The 20,304-nt window shown below is 44.7% G+C and overlaps 1 protein-coding gene across 5 annotated transcripts in view; it reads left to right on the forward strand.

The window, feature by feature from the left end:
* The window catches only part of UBR4 (ubiquitin protein ligase E3 component n-recognin 4), a 132,493-nt gene that overhangs the window by 72,173 nt on the left and 40,016 nt on the right, over nt 1-20,304 (forward strand). For all 5 annotated transcript variants that reach the window (XM_077899395.1, XM_077899397.1, XM_077899399.1 and 2 more), the window contains 16 exons: nt 644-818; nt 5,358-5,454; nt 6,105-6,212; nt 6,668-6,784; nt 7,719-7,928; nt 10,205-10,354; nt 11,980-12,207; nt 12,924-13,002; nt 13,491-13,736; nt 14,524-14,692; nt 15,152-15,296; nt 15,861-15,946; nt 16,639-16,726; nt 16,981-17,174; nt 19,104-19,343; nt 19,700-19,838. In XM_077899395.1, coding sequence (XP_077755521.1) covers nt 644-818; nt 5,358-5,454; nt 6,105-6,212; nt 6,668-6,784; nt 7,719-7,928; nt 10,205-10,354; nt 11,980-12,207; nt 12,924-13,002; nt 13,491-13,736; nt 14,524-14,692; nt 15,152-15,296; nt 15,861-15,946; nt 16,639-16,726; nt 16,981-17,174; nt 19,104-19,343; nt 19,700-19,838 — 2,471 coding nt within the window. The remainder of the gene's footprint in view (nt 1-643; nt 819-5,357; nt 5,455-6,104; nt 6,213-6,667; nt 6,785-7,718; nt 7,929-10,204; nt 10,355-11,979; nt 12,208-12,923; nt 13,003-13,490; nt 13,737-14,523; nt 14,693-15,151; nt 15,297-15,860; nt 15,947-16,638; nt 16,727-16,980; nt 17,175-19,103; nt 19,344-19,699; nt 19,839-20,304) is intronic.

Consider the following 20,304-nt stretch of genomic DNA (forward strand, 5'->3'; position numbering starts at 1 on the left):
TAGGCACACCATAGTTAATGTTTGAACATTATATAGGGAGCTTTTAACTGTGTCTTACTGGAAGAAAGCAAGGACATGCTAATCCCGAATCAGGAGTAGTCCAAAACAGTTATGGTATGATCTTGAAGTTCATCATACTGTGGCTTTTGTCCCCTCTGTTGGGGAAAGCTGTTTTGGGCAGTCGTCCTGTTAACATAGGCCATTTTCATAGTCTACTGCTGATAGGGCAGGGCTCTAGAATGAGGAAGTGTGCAATTTTGGTTTGACCTTGTAAACCAGTCTGTGGTTAAAAATTGGATGTAAAAATATTTTATGGAGGGGATTAAGAGTAGCTGACAATTCCTAGATTCCCAAGTCAGTGTACATTTCCTCTGGGTTAGGAGATGGAAATTTAGCAGCAGCAGAGATTGTTCTAGTAGGTGGATCTTATATGCCGTCAGGGATGAGTGGCTACCCCGAGAGTCTTTTAGCGTACTGTTGTAGGGCCAGAATCTTGAAAGTCCTTATTTATTCTCTTTTGCCCACAGAAGAAAAAATTCTCTAAAGCTATCAGGTATCTCTGAACTATTACTGACTTGAGCGTGCATTGGATTCCATCATGCTGGGGGACTTGATTCCCACCTTTTTAACTATTTCCCTCTAGTATCTGGCCGGAGCAGTGCTTACGGTGATGCCACAGTGGAGGGGCACCCAGCTGGACCAGGAAGTGTCAGCTCAAGCACTGGCGCCATCAGCACCACCACTGGACACCAGGAAGGAGATGGCTCCGAGGGAGAAGGAGAAGGGGAAGGGGAAGGCGATGTCCACACTAGCAACAGGTTAGGACTTGGCCATTTGCAGTCAAGAGGCTATGGGAGAATATTTCAGGACTAAGATGATGGATTAGTTGCAGAAGGTGGAGTGTTTCTAGTCTCCTGGTGGTTATCCTGATCATTTCAGTATGTACGTTGAACTTAACTCAAAACTCAAGTTAACTCACAGCTGCATCTTCTTCCTACAAGATATAGAGGACCTTAGAAGACTTGGCCCCTTCGTACCAATTAAGCTGTTTTTGTGTATTTTAATTCTTTTTCAAAAAGGTTTTTGAAGCTTTCAATGGATTGTTTGTTAATGTTTCCTGTTGTTTATGTGGTCAATGTTCAGATTTACTCACACATTTCCCACTTTCTGTGCTCAGCATTGCTTGTATGTTCAGACTTTCTGTCTGGGATCATTTCTTCTTGAGGTGTGTCATTTAGATTTTCTTTTAGGGGAGGACCACTATTTATAAAATCATAGGTTTTCCTAGTCTGGAAATGTCTTCATTCAGCTAACATTTTGTGGACATATTTTCGATGGCTATATGGTTTTGTGCTGATAGTTTTTCTCCTCCCAAATTGAAAATGATATCCCCTGTTATTGCCAGTTAGAAGTCATCTACTATTACAACCATTGCTTCTTTGAAAATAGAATCCTTATTGCTGCTTATAAGATCTTTATTTTGTCATTGTTTTTAAGATATAGTTAGGGTAGAGTCCGTCCTTCCTTCCTTCCTTATTTATTTGAGAGAGAATACGAGTGGTGGTGGACAGAGGGAGAAGGAGAAGCAGACTCCCTGCTGAGCAGGGAGCCAGATGTGGGACTATAAATCTCAGGACCCCAAGATTATGACTTGAGTTTAAGCTAGCCAGGTACCCCAGGATGGATTTCTTTACATTTGTTCTGCTTAGTGGTCTTTGGGAATCTGGAATGTTTGGGTTAGTGTCTTTTATTGTAGGAAATTCTTACCTATTAATCTTCTCAGATACTGCTTCTGCCTCACTTTCTGTCATTTTTCTTCCTAAGGATTCTAGGTAGATGTTTTACCGTCATATTCTCTTTTCCATGTCTCATAATGTTTTTTTTTCTTTAAAAAAAATTCTCTGTGCTTAATTAGTTATAGCTTTTTAAGATCTATATGAGCATCAAAAAATATATAGGGGGCACCTGGGTGGCTCAGTTGCTTAAGTGTGCAACTCTTGGAAGCAAGAAGAAAAAAAGAGTTTCTGTGATAATTGGTATTATTTCATCTATAAACTCTTGTAAAAATTTGGCAGCAGAGTCATCTGAGTCTGGACTTTCTTTAAGGGAACATTTAAAATTACAGATTCATTCTTTAAATGGTACAGAATTATTTCTGCTTCTTCCTGTGTCAGTTTTGATATGTTGTGCTTTTTGAGGAATTTGTTCATTTTATTTAAGTTATCAACTTTATTGGCATAAAGTTGCTTATAACCATTTTTTAAAGATTTTTTTATTTTTATTTTATTTTTTTTAATTTTTTTTTTTATTTATTTATGATAGTCACAGAGAGAGAGAGAGGCAGAGACACAGGCAGAGGGAAAAGCAGGCTCCATGCACCGGGAGCCCGACGTGGGATTCGATCCCGTGTCTCCAGGATCACGCCCTGGGCCAAAGGCAGGCGCTAAACCGCTGTGCCACCCAGGGATCCCAAGATTTATTTATTTTAGAGAGCATGCATGCATGTGAAAGTTGGAGGAGAGGGCAGAGCGAGAGAAAAGATCTCAAGCAGACTCCATGCTGAGCACAGAGCACAATTCAGGGCTTGATCCCAGACCCTGAGATCATGACCTAAGCTAAATTCAGGAATCAGATGGTTATTCGATAGAGCCACCCAGGAGCCCCCATTACCTTTTTTTAAAAAAAAAATCATCCTTTTAACGTCTTTAGGGTCTGTAGTGATACATCTATTTTTCATTTCTGATGGTAACTTACATGTTTGTTCTCTATTCAAAAGTCAGTTTTGCTTGGAGCTGCCAACTTTATAAGGAACTTTTAGGTGGCTCCCTGCATGACTGTCTGTCATGAATAAGTAAAATCTTTTTTTTTTTTTAATTTTTTTAATTTATTTATGTTAGTCACACACACAGAGAGAGAGAGAGAGAGAGAGAGAGAGAGAGAGAGGCAGAGACATAGGCAGAGGGAGAAGCAGGCTCCATGCACCGGGAGCCCGACGTGGGACTCGATCCCGGGTCTCCAGGATCGCGCCCTGGGCCAAAGGCAGGCACCAAACCGCTGCGCCACCCAGGGATCCCGAATAAGTAAAATCTATAAAAAAAGAGAACCTTTAGCTTTGATTTTTTTGTGTGTGTTATGCCTGCTTTCTGTTTTATTTCTATTCTTAATATTCCTTTCTGTGCTTTCTAAGCTTTTATAGTACCTTATTTTGGGGGTTTAATTTTTTCTTTTTTTAGCTTAAGAAGATGGAAGCTTAGATTATTTTAAACCTTTCATTTTAAATGCATATTTGAAGCTAAATATTTCTCTCTGCACTTCCCTTTAAACTCTGCTTTGGCTGGGGCCCCACATATTTTGAGGTGTTGTATTTTTATTGCTGTTCAGTTCAGAATGTTTCTAAATTCTGTTGTAAGCTTCCATCTTTAGCCACTGGGATATTTAGAAGTATGTTGTTAAATTTCCAAACTTTTGAGGATTTTTAAATTATTTTTGTTACTAATTTATAGTTTAATTTAGTATGGTTGGGGAACATACTAAGTGATTTCAGTCCTTTCAAGTTTTTTGAGATTCAGCATTGCTTCTAAAATGATGTTCTTGGGATGCCTGGGTAGCTCAGTGGTTGAATGTCTGCCTTTGGCTCAGGTCGTGATCCTGGGGTCCCTGGATCAAGTCCCACAGTGGGCTCCCCATGGGGAGGGAGCCTGCTTCACCCTCTATGTGTGTCTCTGTCTCTCTCTGTGTTTCTCATGAACAAATAAATAAATCTTTAAGAAAAGAAAAAAGGATGTTCTTTTTTTTAGGAGGACCATTTTAGGTAACTTAACTATTAGTAATAGAAGTCTCTAAAGTGGTTTTAAGTTAACTTTTTTTCCCAGGGATAAGTTAATTGAACAATTATTGAATGACTTGTTTTAAATAATATAATTAACTTGTTTTTATTTGAAGTCACTAAAGAAAAGGAAATTGCAATTTTTGGTATAAGGTTAATTTTTTTGTCAGATTTTTTTTTTTTTTTTTTTTTGGTCAGATTTTTTAAGAGTATTATCTAAGAGTTTAAAAAGCCAACAGTCTGGCAATGTCTTGGTCCAGGTCCACATTCTTTGCATTTTGTTGATTTTTTCTTTTATATATGTGTATTCACAAGTATATCCTGCCAATCTGAAGATTTTCATCCACCTCAATGCTTGCTATGTTTTATTCTGCAAGTATAAACTGACCTGCTAAATTTGAACTGCTACTATTCTATTACTTCTTTGTTATATCTTATACATTCCTGAGCTGTTCTTGTTTGTGGTACCCATACAGCTTGCTTTATTCTCCGGATGTGTGTGTGAGCTTTTATGTGTGACTGTATTCTGAGGGACTGTTATTAGCTCATTCCTTTGAGTTATTTTTGGAATCATGGTCTTTTATCATTCAAGTAAGACCCCATACTTTGATTCAAGCTTTTATTATTTTGAAAATATTTTGGATATCTCCTAAGATATGTTAATACATGAAAATCACTTTTTTATGCATGTGTAGGTATTGTGGTTTATTTTATACAGCCTGTAAAGTTAAATGAAGCAAAAACAAACTATGAGAGTGAAGCCATTGAGTAAATGAGCTCTTCATCTGTGTAAGATTGTGTGTTAGGTGAGATTGCCAACCAGATTGTTAGCAAGACCCTAATGAATTATCATTTTGGTCCTCTCTTGAATCAGTATGTTCACTAGAGATCCAGAAGCACACATTTAGTAGAAAAGCCCAGCTGTGTATCTTTAGATGAAGAAGGCTAGTTAGTGCCCAACTGAATACATGGGAGAAGTCATGGTCCAGTGTGGAAAGGGTGGTGTTGAAATTGAATTTTCTACTAAGAAAAAGGAAAGGTAGGTAGGCAAGTTGAGAGGGTGTAAAGCAGTGCTGGTCCTTCCGGGAAGCAGGAAAAAAGGAAGGGCTGGGTCACTGTGCAACCGGACGATGTAGGCTTTGTAGTTGGAAGGATCCCAAAAGATAATGCTTGGAGGCAGAATTGCACCATGTGTTGGAAAAAGCTATAGAGCGTACTACTGAAGGTTTGGTTTTGCTACTGAGAACAACTAGGGCTGATTGCTTGAAAAATATTTTTAACTTTTCCTGTATCAAGTTTTCAGGGCCATCAGTTGTATTTTGGAATAGTGTGCTCCTTTTAACAGAGTGAGATTTCTCCTTCTGTGTTGGTGGTATACCAAATAGGTATTTCTGAACGTGTTGCTAATGGTAGGATTATTCCTAAGCAGTAGACTCCTTGTTTACTTTAGTGGCAGGAGGAAAGAACTATATCCAGCTGGTTAGTGGTTGTGAACTAGCTCACATCTCATGTATTTTCCTTGGCCTTTTAGGCTGCACATGGTCCGTCTGATGCTGTTGGAGAGACTACTGCAAACCTTGCCCCAGTTACGAAATGTTGGAGGTGTCCGGGCCATCCCGTACATGCAGGTATCCCACAGTTCCCCTGGGTCTGTCACATTATGGTTGGACCATCCTTCAGCATGTTCACGTCTCTCCTTTAGAAGCTCTGTAAGGCTTTGTTTGGTGTTAGGTTATAGAGTAATTGAATGCAATTTTGAATTGTAAGTTCTAGCCCTTAACTCTCTAGGTGAAAAGGCCAAGGTTCAGAGAATTTAAAAAGATGTCTGCAGTCATCCAGCTAGTTATTGACAGAGTTGGGAGCAGATGTCCGCCCCAGAGATTCTTAGTGTGTAGTGAGACTTTATTAACACAGTGTTGGAATGTGGTCTGGTAGTATTCTCTTACTAGCTGCCTTCCTCTTAGGCAGAAAATTCTTTACTTTTGAGCATAACACACTGCCCTTGTCAAGCCACCTTGGTTGGTTATAATGTAGTTTAGTCAATTTGTTTTGCACACTCTTTGCAAAACATTTTTGTGATGCTACATATGGCATATACCAAAATTGGACTCTTTTTCTGACTCTGGACACTTAAACTTTGGATTTAGGACCTTTTCATGGATTACAGTTACTGTTGACAGGGCAGTCAGGAAGATTGGGATTTCTTCTGAACCCCCCTGCCTTTAGAGTTGTTTTTAGGGTCCTGGTGCTCATGTTACACCTCTCTCTTGACTTCCAGGTCATCCTGATGCTCACTACAGACCTGGATGGAGAAGATGAGAAAGACAAGGGGGCCCTGGACAACCTGCTCTCCCAGCTGATTGCTGAACTGGGCATGGACAAAAAGGTAAGACTGGTGAGTCCGGCCATGTGAGAGAGACTGATGTCTGTTCATGGTTTGTCATCCTTCTCTTAGAGGGACTTCATATCATTTCAGAGTAACCACCCACTAAGGGCTCCAGTTCTGTTGGTTCAACAAAAATGTTGGCAGTGCCTGTTTTGGCCTAGATTTCCTGTTAGATCTAGACGTAAATGAGGAACGGACCAAGTCCCTGCCTCTACAGACCTTTTGTAGCTCCCCAAGCTGAAAACAGTAAATTGGTTGTTTGTATCTTAATACAGCTTTTTAAGCGTGTTGGACTCTAGGTAATCCAGATGTATTCCATGGAGGCGTTGGCACCCATTTTGACTCTGATTTCATGTGAGGAACAGTTAGTGGTGATAGGCTGAAGGGAACCTTGTTAAGAGGATGCCTCAAGCTTAAAGTAAGCATGGGCTCCTGGGCTCTGTTCCTTTCTTCAGGACGTCTCCAGGAAGAATGAGCGCAGTGCCTTGAATGAAGTCCATCTGGTAGTAATGAGACTCCTGAGTGTCTTCATGTCCCGGACCAAATCCGGATCCAAGTCTTCTATATGTGAGGTACTATCACTTTGAGCACAGGGGTGTGGGGAAGGTAAGAGGCTTGTCTGGTTGGTGCTAGGGCTGAGGGGCAGAGGTGATAGTTAGAATATGCTGTTGTCACTCTAGAGGAAAAGGATTCTAAGCTGTCACCTCTTTAAGAGCAGAGCTGCCACCTTTTTCAGAATCTCTTCCAAGCCCTGATCTTTGCCAGCAGTTCCTCCAATGGAAGGGTTACAGGGTTTTTGGAAGTTCTATTATTGAAAGGTGGGGACTGTTCTGCAAGGTCGCAGGGTGGCTAAGAGGATTCCCCTACTGTGTGTTGCTATAAGGTATGGTAATAAAGCAGAGAGAAAGCAGGGTGTGTGTGGTGGAAAGGAGATTAACACAAAGCAGAGAAGGTAGAAACGGAGACTGAACTGCATCCGATCTTAATGAGCTTATGAGCTGTGGGGTTTGCTGGGATTTGCAAGGCTCTCCTAATGGTTTTATTTACAGTGGCTTTTCTCCTGCTTTTTTATTCGTGTGATCACTTACCCCATCTCCTTTAGAAGCCAGTTTGCTGGGAGAGAGCCCCTATGGGGAGGGTGGGGTGCTGAAAGGTGCTTATAGTGGAAAGTTTTCCCTCTCTTTCTTGAAATGGGCTTCTTTTCTAATTGCCTAAGGGAAGAAGACAACCTGCCCCTCCCGGGAGAAGGGTTATCCAGTCCTTGTTCCCTTGGCCTCTAGCACGTGTGTGATGATGAGTAGAGCTGGGGACTGGTTTTGACCAGCTCTTACCATGCCTTTATTGGAGAGAGTTTGTGGGGAGTGTTTGAGTTAGTGGGGAGACTTCTAACTCAGGAGACAGACTCACTCCCCCCAACAGCCCACTCTGAGGCTGGCACCAGTTCTATCCCCCACCCTTGCCCAGTTCTCTTATAAGCCGGTCTGACCCCCTCCCTGTTGCCCCCAGTCATCTTCCCTCATCTCCAGCGCCACAGCAGCGGCCCTGCTGAGCTCTGGCGCCGTGGACTACTGCCTGCATGTGCTCAAATCCCTGCTAGAATACTGGAAGAGCCAGCAGAATGATGAGGAGCCGGTGGCTACTAGCCAGTTGCTGAAACCACACACAACTTCGTCCCCACCCGACATGAGCCCGTTCTTCCTCCGCCAGTATGTGAAGGTGAGGCCTTTCCCTGAACAGAGGACTGCTCCTGCCTTCCTCCAGAGCATTCTCTTCACTCTCCATGAGTACAGTGAAGGATTCAAGGACAAGGAGTTGCAAGAGGCAGACTGTGTGCCCTGGGGGACTTTGCTTTCAGGGCAGTTTAGTGGATGACCACTTCTTCCAACCTACTGGGGTTCAGAGTCCTATCACTTTGTAAAGTGGAACTGAATGAAATCAGACAGGCCTGTCCTTTGACATTAATAAGCTCATTAGAAAAAGGTGAGAGGGATCCCTGGGTGGCTCAGCAGTTTAGCACCTGCCTTTGGCCCGGGGCACGATCCTGGAGACCCGGGGTCGAGTCCCACATCGGGCTCCCTGCATGGAGCCTGCTTCTCCCTCTGCCTGTGTCTCTGCCTCTCTCTCTGTCTCTCTGTCTCTCTGTCTCTCTATCATGAATAAATAAATAAAATCTTTAAAAAAAAAAAAAAAGGAAAGAAAAAGGTGAGAAGGCACGGGGTAATGTCAGAGGTGGATCATGTCTGTGTGGGGGGTGAGGGGGGGACTCCCCCTGCTGGTGTCAGAGGCCCTTTAGTAGGGAGTTGGTTTAGAAGATGGGCTTTCTGGGATGCCTGGGTGGCTTAGCGGTTGAGCATCTGCCTATGGCTCAGGGAGTGACCCTGGATTCCCAGGATCATGTCCCACATCAGACTCCTTGCATGGAGCTTGCTTCTCCTCCCTCTCCCTGGTATCTTTGTCTCTTTTTCTGTGTCTCTCAGGAGTAAATAAATAGAATCTTAAAAAAAGGAAAAAAAAATAGAAGATGGGCTTTCTGATCAGGTGAGTTTGAGAACAGGCATTCCCACTTTCTAGCCATGAAGCTCAGACAAGTTATGTGTAGCTTTTGCATGCCTCAGGTTCATACCTGGAAAATGAGACTCCACATGGGGTCTCCTGTGTGGGGTTGTTGTGCTGTGACATAGTAAAGCCCAGTGCTAGGCGCCTGCCGGTCCGGTCTGGGTTAGTCATCACCGCCACTTCTGCACATTTGCATTTGGGGGTGGCTCGAGCTATGTTCCTCACTGCACACTCCCAACTGGTTTTACTAAGACAGGGTATATAACAGGTGTAAAATGTGAATCACATCATGTCCTTCTACTCTTTTAACCCTTTCTTGGTTTTCAGTGAATTTGGGGTCAAAAAGTTCTTTTGAGGACCCAGCCATCTACTTTCTCTAGCTGTGTTACTACAGCACCCCAGTAGCACGCAGCCCCCTATCCTGTGCTTTTCCCCAGATGTGGCATGTTGCCTTCTTGCTTTCTGTTCTCCTGAATTTCTCTCCCTCTGTATCACTTCTTCCCCTCTAAGCTAATTGCTAGTCCTTTAAGACCCAGCTCACGCACTGGATCTTGGGAAAACCCTCCCCAAAATGCCCTTCCTACAAGTGGGGTCAAAATGGCTTTTCCCCAGGTCCCCAGAGAGCCCTGTGCACACATGTGGAAGCTTCCCCTTGTTTGCACCCCCAGTGCTTGGCAAAGACTTGAGTAACTGGCGATTCAATATATGAGACACATTGTGCCCCAAACTCTTGCAGGCTCTTTCCAGAACCATGCAGCCTGCAGGACAACTGCCACTTAAGTGATCCTAGCCACCCTGATTCATTTATTTATTTTTAAAAGACTTATTTATTTCAGAAAGAGAGAGAGCGTGTGCGGTGTAGGGTCATGCATGCAGGTGAGGGGAGGGGCACAGGAAGAGGGAGAGAGAATCTTCAAGGAGACTCCCCTCTGAGCACAGAGCCCGAGGCAGAGCTCCATCCCAGAACCCTGAGATCATGACCTGAGCCCAAACCAAGAATTGGTTGCTTAACCAACTGAGCCACCCAGGTCCCCCTTTTCTGGTTTATTTAATTGTCTCTTATCCTAGAAGGTTTTGGTTCTAGGGAATAGACCGTGCATCTCTCAGAGAAAGTCAGAAATCCTCCACCACCACTGTTTTCCCCATTTTTTCCCATTAGAAGTTTAATTTTCGTGTAAGCAGAGTATAATCAGTGCAAAGTCCACAGTGTGAAATTTTGGAACTTTGAGGACAAGTGAGATCTGTGTCCCCTGGAGCCCTGGGTCCTTGCTAGTTTTAAACCAAGCTGTCAGGCCGTGATGGCCCCAGCTTTGGAAGGTACTGTTTACCAGCTCCAATATAAGCTATGCCTAATGAGCAGTAAACCAGCCCTTTTCCAAACTGTGGCTGTGGACAATTGTCCGTCGCAGGTTCTTACGCAGATGTTCTTCCCACAGGGTCATGCTGCTGATGTGTTTGAGGCCTACACTCAGCTTCTCACAGAGATGGTCCTGAGGCTTCCTTACCAAATCAAGAAGATTGCCGATACCAACTCTAGAATCCCGCCTCCTGTCTTTGATCATTCATGGTTTTACTTTCTCTCAGAGGTAAGTGAAGGCCCAGGCAGTGGGGAGGAAAGAACACATCAGTTGTGACAGCTTTTTTTTTTTTTAAGATTTTATTTATTTATTCATGAGAACACACACACACAGATAGAGGTAGAGAGAGAGAGAAAGAGAGAGGGGCAGACTCCATGCAGGGAGCCTGACATGGGATTCGACCTTGGGTCTCCAGGATCACGCCCTGGGCTGAAGGTGGCACTAAACCGCTGAGCCACTGGGCTGCCCTGTGACCCTGTGACAGCCTTTTTTAAAAAAAATTTATTTATTTGAGAGCGAGCGCATGCATGTGCATGTCAGGGGGAGAGGCAGAAGGAGCCAGAGAGTCAGACTTCCCACTGAGCAGGGAGCCTGATGCAGAGCTCGATCCCAGGACCCAGGATCATGACCTGAGCCAAAGGCAGAAGTTTAACCGACTGAGCCACCTAGACACCCTGGCTCTGACAGCCTTTATGGCCTCCTTCCGTCCTCACCGGCAGAAGTGTTTCCCCCAGTAGCACCCCTCACACTGTTTAGGTCTTTTCCCAGGTGTGCTGAATGGTGAAACCATGGAAGGTGGATGTCAAAACAAGCTATAGCTTTAGTTTCTGATTCTGTGTATATAACTTTTTTTGCCATGATGGTAAGGGATGGGTTTAATAATTTGGGACTCTGTCTGGAAACAGAAAATAGACTAAACTACAGAGATTTTAACACAGGGAACTGGTTGAACGGTCATTGAAGAACCAAAAAAAAAAAAAAACCCCACAGTGAACAGAGAAACAGTAACTGTAGGCAGCAGGCATCAGAAGCCCTGTGTCTGAAGTGGAGTCGGCCTGGTGGGCCTGAGGAGGGGTGCTGTAGCTGGTATCCCAGGAGCTCTGAGAGGACATGATGCAGTTGATTCTGGAAGTACGGGAAGATGCTGATGATTAGAACCAATTGTGGATGGTTTGTCCTTAAACACCAAAGAGCTGATGGAGGCTGCCAGAGCGAAGGGCTGCTACCAGGATAGCAGGCAGACAGGAAGGAGCTAATGGTTTTTCCTTGTACCCTCTCATGCCTGTTTTTGTTCCCTATTGGCAGGACTTGAGGGGGAGCCAGCTGTCAGAGAAGCATAGTTAGTACACTTCTGGACTGGCTATTGCAGAGCAGCGTGTGATGGGTGGGGTTAGAGGCAGCTGAGGGATGCGAGCTTAAGATTAGCTGCCATCACAGCAAGTTTGAGATTAACTCTGGGAAGAATAGGCTATTAGCATACCCGCGGTGACCATTTCAGGTTATATGGATGGAACAACTCAACCTCTTCTCCACCTCTTTAACCTGAAAGAGAGATTCTGAGTATGTTTTCCTGACCATTTCACTCTGGGTATGCTGGAGCAGAGGCTAGCTTCCCTGTAGATTCCAGAACCTTCCCAGTAAGAGAGCAGGAATATTACTGTTTCTCCCTCTTTGACAGCTTTCTCATGCCCATGTCAGGAATACTGAAGTTCACTGGAGGCTAGCTTGGCCATGAGGAAATAGCTTGGTGTGTGTTTCTTACCACTTTTCACTAACAGTTCATGAAAGCCCAGGGAGCCACTGGTGGTACACTTCCTAAGCCCTTAATTCTTTGTGTTGCCTTTCTTCTCAAGTACCTGATGATCCAGCAAACTCCCTTTGTGCGTCGTCAAGTCCGCAAACTTCTGCTCTTCATCTGTGGGTCAAAGGAAAAGTATCGCCAGCTCCGGGATTTGCACACCCTGGACTCCCACGTGCGTGGGATCAAGAAGCTGCTGGAGGAACAAGGGATATTCCTCCGGGCAAGTGTGGTTACAGCCAGCTCAGGCTCTGCCTTGCAGTATGACACACTCATCAGCCTGGTATGAGGGGTGAGGGGTATGGTGGGATAGGGAGAGGGCTTGTGATGAGAGTCAGGTAGGCAATAGGATGGATTGGTATAGGGCTTTTATGTACTCAGAGAATGTCAGCAGCCACAGTTGAGTTCAGGGTGGATCCATCACATGTATATTAAAGCATCACATGTATATTAAGTGTGGTTGGCTTCAAGATCTGAGATAACCCCCTCACCATCCCCACTCCACTTGGTAGTGGTTCCATCATGAGGAGGAGTAGCTTGGGCTTATTCCTGTGTCATTGGCTCATATGGATAGGATAGGATCAACCTGGAATTTGCAAATCTCTGATTTTTGTCCTTGAATACTAAAGAAATGATGTGCCTGAAGATGTTCAGATTTTGGGGATCGAACTGAATATATTGCATGGGAGCCTCTAGATGAGAATATCTTTGGTATCACGTATACTCTAAAACTCTTGTCCTTACAGTTGTTTTTTCAACAAGAGAAAAGTAAACTGGGAGGGTAGGAAGAAAAGAAAAAAAGGGAAACTGGATCATAGTTTCCCATCATGGCCTATCTTTCCTGCTGTGTTAATGAGTGGTGTGAAGGGTCCCTGAAAACAAAGGGTATTTGTGTGGTGGCTCACCGGGGCACAGGATCACCCTCAAGGGAGAGCATGTTTGGTATGGCACAGGCCAATTGGTGGGCTTACTCATTCTGGCAATTGGTTTCCCTTTCAGATGGAGCACCTGAAGGCTTGTGCAGAGATTGCTGCCCAGCGAACCGTCAACTGGCAGAAATTCTGCATCAAAGACGATTGTAAGCAGGGCAGCTCCTTTCAGTGCCTATTTGTTCATCCCTTTGAGAACTACTTATTGAAGCCTGCCCTGTGCCAAGCACTGAACTGGATGCCAGGGATAGGGCTGTGAACAAGACACATAGCTAGAACTCTGCCTAGCTAAGAAGACCAGTCAAAACTTGAGATTGATAAGGGTCAGATGCAAAATTGGGGGTACTAGGGGGGCACAGTAGGAGTAGCTGACCTCCAGTTTGTGGAGCTACAGCTAAAGAGGAGCCTGTGGAGTTAGAGAATCGTCTTATTGAAAGAAGTGGGGCTAGGTAGCTGTCAGGACATTTACTAGGTTATTTGTGCACAAGGTGTGAATTCTGGGCAGCATCTGGTAGAGAAGATTCAGAACGCCAGCTGGTGGGGTGGGGGCAGTCCCAGCATGTGCTGATGTGGCCCCTGCAGCACCTCTGTCCAGCACATTTGTCTCTGAGCTGAGACCCGTCTCCTCTGCCTGCAGCCGTCCTGTACTTCCTCCTCCAAGTCAGCTTCCTGGTGGATGAGGGGGTGTCCCCAGTACTGCTGCAGCTGCTCTCCTGTGCCCTGTGTGGCAGCAAAGTCCTTGCCGCGCTGGCAGCCTCGGCGGGCTCCTCGAGTGCCTCCTCTTCCACAGCCCCTGTGGCTGCCAGTTCTGGTCAGGCCACGACACAGTCCAAGTCGTCTACAAAGAAAAGCAAGAAAGAAGAAAAGGAAAAGGAGAAAGAGGGTAAACGTTACTCTCTTACCTTGGTGACCAGGGCAATGTGTTCTGATTTCTTGGAGCACATGGTTTATGGTCCTCCTTGGAAAGGGCTTTTATCCCTATTTACTAGGACCTGACAGCTCAGAGGCTGTCCAGTATCTAGTTTTGGTTCCATTGTCAATTACACCTTGATCATGTGGATTCCCATACCAAAGAAAGGTGAGAGTGCACTAAACATTTTTAGTAACCCAAGTTTTCCCATGAAGTAATACAGGACACCTGCCTTGTGGAGAGGTTGTGAGCCTCAAATGATGCTTGTAAACATGCCTGGTAAACTGTTAAATCTCTACACATGGAAGTGTTTTGGCTGATTTCTTACTATCAGGAAGGCAAAAGCCTTTCTGTTTTACTGTTTCTCATGGTCTGTGGAGTCCTGGGATGGGTGATTAAGGGTGGAGAGCAGTGCAGGCGGTTTACATTCTCCCAGTTAATTCTTCAGACAGCTGTTTCAGGGAGCAAACCCCTGAAAGGAGATTCCCCCCTCTAGGGTAGCTGTATGTGTGCTCAGGGCCAGGCCTGTGTCGGCACTTCGTCCTGTGCTTTTTTGGTAGCAGTATTATTGCTGGTCTCATATGGGGCTGGCCTTTTGTTCTCCAGTAAACAAGTTAAAGTTGTTTTCAAATTAAAATCATTTAGTTGAAACTCTTAGAAATGGACTGAACTGCCTCCGTCTCCATCTGGTAGTAACAGCTTTGAGACCCTAGAGCACATTTCCTGCTTTCCAGTCCTCAGTCCTCCCCTGATTTTGCAGGTGAGAGCTCAGGCAGCCAGGAGGACCAGCTGTGCACAGCTCTGGTGAACCAGCTGAACAAATTTGCAGATAAGGAGACCTTGGTTCAGTTCCTGCGTTGTTTCCTGTTAGAGTCCAATTCTTCTTCGGTGCGCTGGCAGGCCCACTGTCTGACCCTGCATATCTACAGGTAGGGTCCCAGGGTTCATTTTGGCAGTCTGCATGGGTCCAGGATCCCAGTGGACAATGTAGTTCTGTCTTGCTTTACATCACACATTCACAGTCCCAGTGTCAGTATTTATATCAGCCTGGGTCTTCTTGACTATTATAGATGTCTGCATCAAGTTATCTGCCTTTAAAGTGATGTTTTAAGTAAGAAATGATCATTTTTCCTGAGAGGGCTGTGTTTACAAGTTTGTAAAGCGACCAGGCTTCACTCTTTAGGCTACCTTCTGAAGATAGGAAAGATTGGAGCTATGCCTGTTAGGATCTACTGCCCAAAGAGTGCAGAAACAATTCAAACTTAACCCCTGGTTGTGGGGAGGTAGATATGTATATCTATAAAAATGGTACTTGGGCCTAGTTGATGAATAAAAAGAACCACAAGGTTTTCTGCTGATTGGTAATACGAACTATCCTTTATCTACAGAAACTCTAGTAAATCTCAACAGGAACTTCTGTTAGATCTGATGTGGTCCATATGGCCAGAACTCCCAGCCTATGGTCGTAAGGCTGCCCAGTTTGTGGACCTACTAGGATATTTCTCCTTGAAAACCCCACAAACGGAGAAGAAGGTAACAATTGACATATGGTCAGAGGGGCTGACTTGGCATATTTGACCTTTTTTTCTTTTGAGTTAAGAACATCATCAACCCGCATAGGGAGTGCATATGTGAAATCTTTTTAGGTATATGGTAAGCACTGCCAACATACATACCACACAGATAACATATGTTAGCAAATAAGTACAGGCTCAATTTGCCTTAGCCAACAGGAGGTAATCAGGTGGGGAGGAAAATGCAACCCATTAAAGTTGCTTTAGGAAAGAAGGTGTACCCCAGGTTTTCCTGGCAGCCCTGATGACATCCCTAAAAGTGTCTCTGCAATTGGATAACCATTTCATGACTTCTCCTTGGGAATAGAAATTATTTTCATGTACAGGGTCTAGAGAGATGGCTGTCACTAAAGATTGTTGGACACTTGTAGGAGTTAGGCCCAGCCTTGTATGATTTTACGTGGGGGCTGAGAGGCCTGGTGCTTCTTGGACAGTATCAGCTAGACAGAAGACAGAAGTCTTTGCCAGTAAGACTTTCCCTTGGGCTTTAACTGTGGCCTTTTTTTATTGACTTCTGTTTCAGTTGAAGGAGTATTCACAGAAGGCTGTGGAAATTCTGCGGACCCAAAACCACATTCTTACCAACCATCCCAACTCCAATATTTACAAGTGAGCTTGTTCTGCTTTCTCCCTGTTTGAAGTCCCAGTTGCTATTTCCACATTGGTTGGCCTTTACATAAGAATCAATACATCTCTGCCTAGTTGGTTTTCGAATCCCTCCCATGTAGCTGAGGCCATGTGCCCATGGGGTACTCAAAATGTGACTGCTAAATTAAGTCTTGGTAAGCAGAAATTTGAGAATGTCTCAATTTCAAGTGTCTAAGTCTAAATCAGATAAGTTTACAGAAAATAGCTATATTAAAAAAAACTTTTGAAAGACTATTTGCTGGTTAAACAAGCTGTTATTTCTTTAGTTTTAATAGTGACTTTTTTTCCCTCTAAACTTCATTGAGGTATAATTTATATATCACAAAAATCACCTATTTTTAGTATACAATTCAGTGATTTTTTTTTAGTAAATCTAATTGTGACTCTTCTTGGAGTCAAATTTTAATGTCACTTTTTAGGATTCCTCTGACCTCAGAACAGCTCAGAAATAGGAACCATCTTGGTAAATTGGTTGAAATTCCCTTCCTGTGACGTCTAAGCCCTATTGGGAGTTCTCACTTCCCCTTATGTTCTTACTAGGGTGGGGCTCACTTCAGGGAATGTTGAGCAGTGGCTCATTCATGGCTTCTTCGTGAAGCTCAGTGCTTTCTAAGATGAAGATTTCTTTATGCTGAGACTGGTTTCTTCCTTAGCACCTTGTCTGGCTTAGTGGAATTTGATGGCTATTACCTGGAGAGCGATCCCTGCCTGGTGTGTAATAATCCAGAGGTGCCGTTCTGTGTAAGTGCCGTCTTCAACAGGGGCAGTCATGAGGCTTGCAGGGCTAGTGGGTTTCTTGTTACTGGAGCTTGAGTGTGGCCACATAGGTGTTTGGTCACTGGTGGTATGGCATGCTTACTTGCCACACTTAACCACCCTTAATAGAAACTTTATCCATGGATGAAGAGTGGGTTACAGTGATCAGTTTTGAAGAAGGCAGGATGAGCCAGTTACCTTGAACTGATACAATGTTTTGTGTGTACTCCTGTGTTTAGTATATCAAGCTGTCTTCCATTAAAGTGGACACGCGGTACACCACAACCCAGCAGGTTGTGAAGCTCATCGGCAGCCACACCATCAGCAAAGTGACAGTGAAAATTGGAGATCTGAAACGGACAAAGATGGTGCGGACCATCAACCTCTATTACAACAACCGGACTGTGCAGGCCATCGTAGAGTTAAAAAACAAGTAAGGGCTCCTCAGACTTGGGAAGGGGCAGCTTGTAAGGCTTTGCTGGCTCTGATTGCTAGAATCGGGTAAAGCAGCATATCCGTAGGGATTGGTAGGATCTTCTTACCCCCTTGCGTCATGACGCAGACAAAAGTGAGACACAGTTCCTAAGGGTGTTGACAAAGGTTCTTTTAAAATCATGTCCATGGGGATCCCTGGGTGGCGCAGCGGTTTGGCGCCTGCCTTTGGCCCAGGGCGCAATCCTGGAGACCCAGGATCGAATCCCACGTCGGGCTTCCGGTGCATGGAGCCTGCTTCTCCCTCTGCCTGTGTCTCTGCCTCTCTCTCTCTCTCTCTCTCTCTCTGTGTGACTATCATAAATAAATAAAAATTAAAAAAAAAAAAGAAGAGACATTCTCTTTAAAAAAAAAAAAAAAAAAAACAAAATCATGTCCATGGATGGGGATCCCTGGGTGGCTCAGTGATTTAGCGTCTGCCTTCGGCCCAGGGCGTGATCCTGGAGTCCCAGGATCGAGTCTAACATCGGGTTCCCTGCATGGAGTCTGCTACTCCCTCTCCCTGGGTCTCTCATAAATAAATAAATAAAATCTATGTGTGTATGCATACATATGTGTATACATAGATAAATAATAATAAATTAAAAATAATAAAATCATGTCCAGTGGAGCCTTTGGGGTCTCAGGAAGCAATTCACAGCCTTCCTTGGGAGGGGAAGCTGAGTGAGGGAACTTCAGGCTCCTCCTACTCATGTTAATTAGGGCAGTTCTAGTTTTCTATAACATCTGTATTGGGAAGTAGTTGTCATTTTTTCAGTTAAGACACTGTTTTCTTGCTCATGGAGCAGGCAGTAAGTCTCAAGAAGCTCCTCTAGTACGCAGGCTGTCCTTCCATTTCCACATGTACCTTCCCTCTATATCTGCCCAAGTTGGATCTTTCTAGCTCACATCTTCCAGTGTCTGAGTGGGGGCATGTCGTTTGTGGGCCAAAGAAGGCATCAGCGTGGGTTATAGTGTTGACTCCCAGAAACCGATCTCTTGTTGAAATCTCAGGCACTGCTGTTGGGCAGAGGACGTGGGGAGGTGCTGCTTGAATAGTAAGACTTTTGGGGCTGTTGTGCACAGAATGGAAGTATTGGTATCACTCTGAGCGGCAGAGTAAAGCTAGAGTTTACCACATCATTGGACGGCTGCTAGGAGCACTGCCTGCAGGAAGTTTTCTTCCTTTGAGGAGTAGCTAACATTGGTGACCTGCAAGTAGAAGCTGCTCACTGGGATAACCCACCGCCTTTGGAGGAGGTGGATTTCATTTTGTGTCGTGTAGCATCGGTGCAGCAGCTGGAAGCTCAGACTCTGTAGTAAGACCGTGGGTTTACACCCCCGCCCTCCTACCTGTCTCGACATGGGAGTTGTGCTGCCTTTGTTTCTTTAACTGTAAAATGGAGATAAGTCCACTCTTAGGGTGTTATTTTGAGGATTAGAACTAGTTTAGTGTATGTAATGTGCTGAGAACAGAGCCTAGCACATATTAAGTGCCCAATAAATATTACCTGTGATTAATGTGATTATTCTAAATAATTACATGCTTTTTTTTTTTTTTTTTTTTTGGTCTGTACTTGGCACATGGTACCTCTTGGGATTCAGGCTTCAGGGCAGCATACTTTTGGAGTAATGTCTTTTGTTATTTTTTTAGAATCTGAAAAAATGATTCTACAGAGCACCTTAAAGTGCTTATATTCTTTTCTATAGTGAATGTTTTAAAAATTAGGTTGGTATTATTTGCTGTATCTTCACTTCTTAAAGTGATGACTACCTTAGGAGAACACACGGGGACAGTCTTGCTCTTTGTCTCCTCAGACCTCTGTCACTGGAGGGGTATGAAAGTGGCTCCCCGGCCCTCTATCCCTCTAGCTGCCACTCTCTCTCCTAGGCCGGCTCGCTGGCATAAGGCCAAGAAAGTTCAGCTGACCCCTGGGCAGACAGAGGTGAAGATCGACCTGCCCTTGCCCATTGTGGCCTCCAACCTGATGATTGAGTTTGCGGACTTCTACGAAAACTATCAGGCCTCCACAGAGACCCTGCAGTGCCCCCGCTGCAGTGCCTCCGTCCCTGCCAACCCAGGGGTCTGTGGCAACTGTGGAGAGAATGTCTACCAGTGTCACAAATGCAGGTGAGGGGGAGAGTGTGTCGCCCCGGTTGGGGCCACGTATGTCCCTTGTATCCCCTACAAGAGTCTCGGTGTTTGCTGCCTTCATCATTATTGGAGGGTTATGGGTGTGTGGAGTTCAAGGCTAGAAGGTGGTGGAAGAAAGAGCGGTGCCTGCACCTGTCCCGTGGTAGCCTGGGGGTGGGGATCCCTCAGCTTAGTTCCAAGTCATCCTTTCTCATTACCTGGTTGTGTAAGCATCCTCACCTCTTGTCATCCTGACACAGTTCCAGAATATGCGTGTGGCACTCACAGTCCCTGCACACCACTCCAAACCTCTGCTGCCGCCCCTCCTTGACCGAAACATTTTGGTTCTTTAGGTCCATCAACTACGATGAAAAAGATCCCTTCCTCTGCAATGCCTGTGGTTTCTGTAAATACGCTCGCTTCGATTTTATGCTCTATGCCAAGCCTTGCTGTGCAGTGGATCCCATTGAGAATGAAGAAGACCGGAAGAAGGTGAGGCTGGGTCTGTCCTATACTCAAGGACAGTGGCTTTGCTCTGAGCTTTGGGCAGCAGGGCTATTGGAGGGCAGTGTGCTTTTCCTTTTCACCCAAGTCTTCCTTGACTCAGCACTCTCTTTAGGACCTGGCTTTCAGGCGGGTGCAGATAATGGCATTGGAACATGTGATTTACATAGGACTTTGGAGCATGTTGGCAGTGAACTAGAATGTCTCAAGGGGCATGTAACTTTAGATTTGGAAAGGCAGGAAGAAGTCGGATGAGTGCCTTGCATTTATTCCAGAGATGTCTCGTATTACAGCTGTTGGCCTTCCAGCAGTGTCTGCTTATCCAGGGTCTGGTTCTCAGTCTGTGTGGTGTGGTGGGACTAGGGATTAGATGATAGTCAAAAGTGGGGAGCTTTTGGGATTGCTGCTAGAAGCAGCATGGGAAGCAAGAGAACATTTAGCTATGGAGTCAGAA

The sequence above is a fragment of the Canis aureus genome, chromosome 5 (assembly GCF_053574225.1).
Source record: "Canis aureus isolate CA01 chromosome 5, VMU_Caureus_v.1.0, whole genome shotgun sequence".
Lineage (NCBI taxonomy): Eukaryota > Metazoa > Chordata > Mammalia > Carnivora > Canidae > Canis > Canis aureus.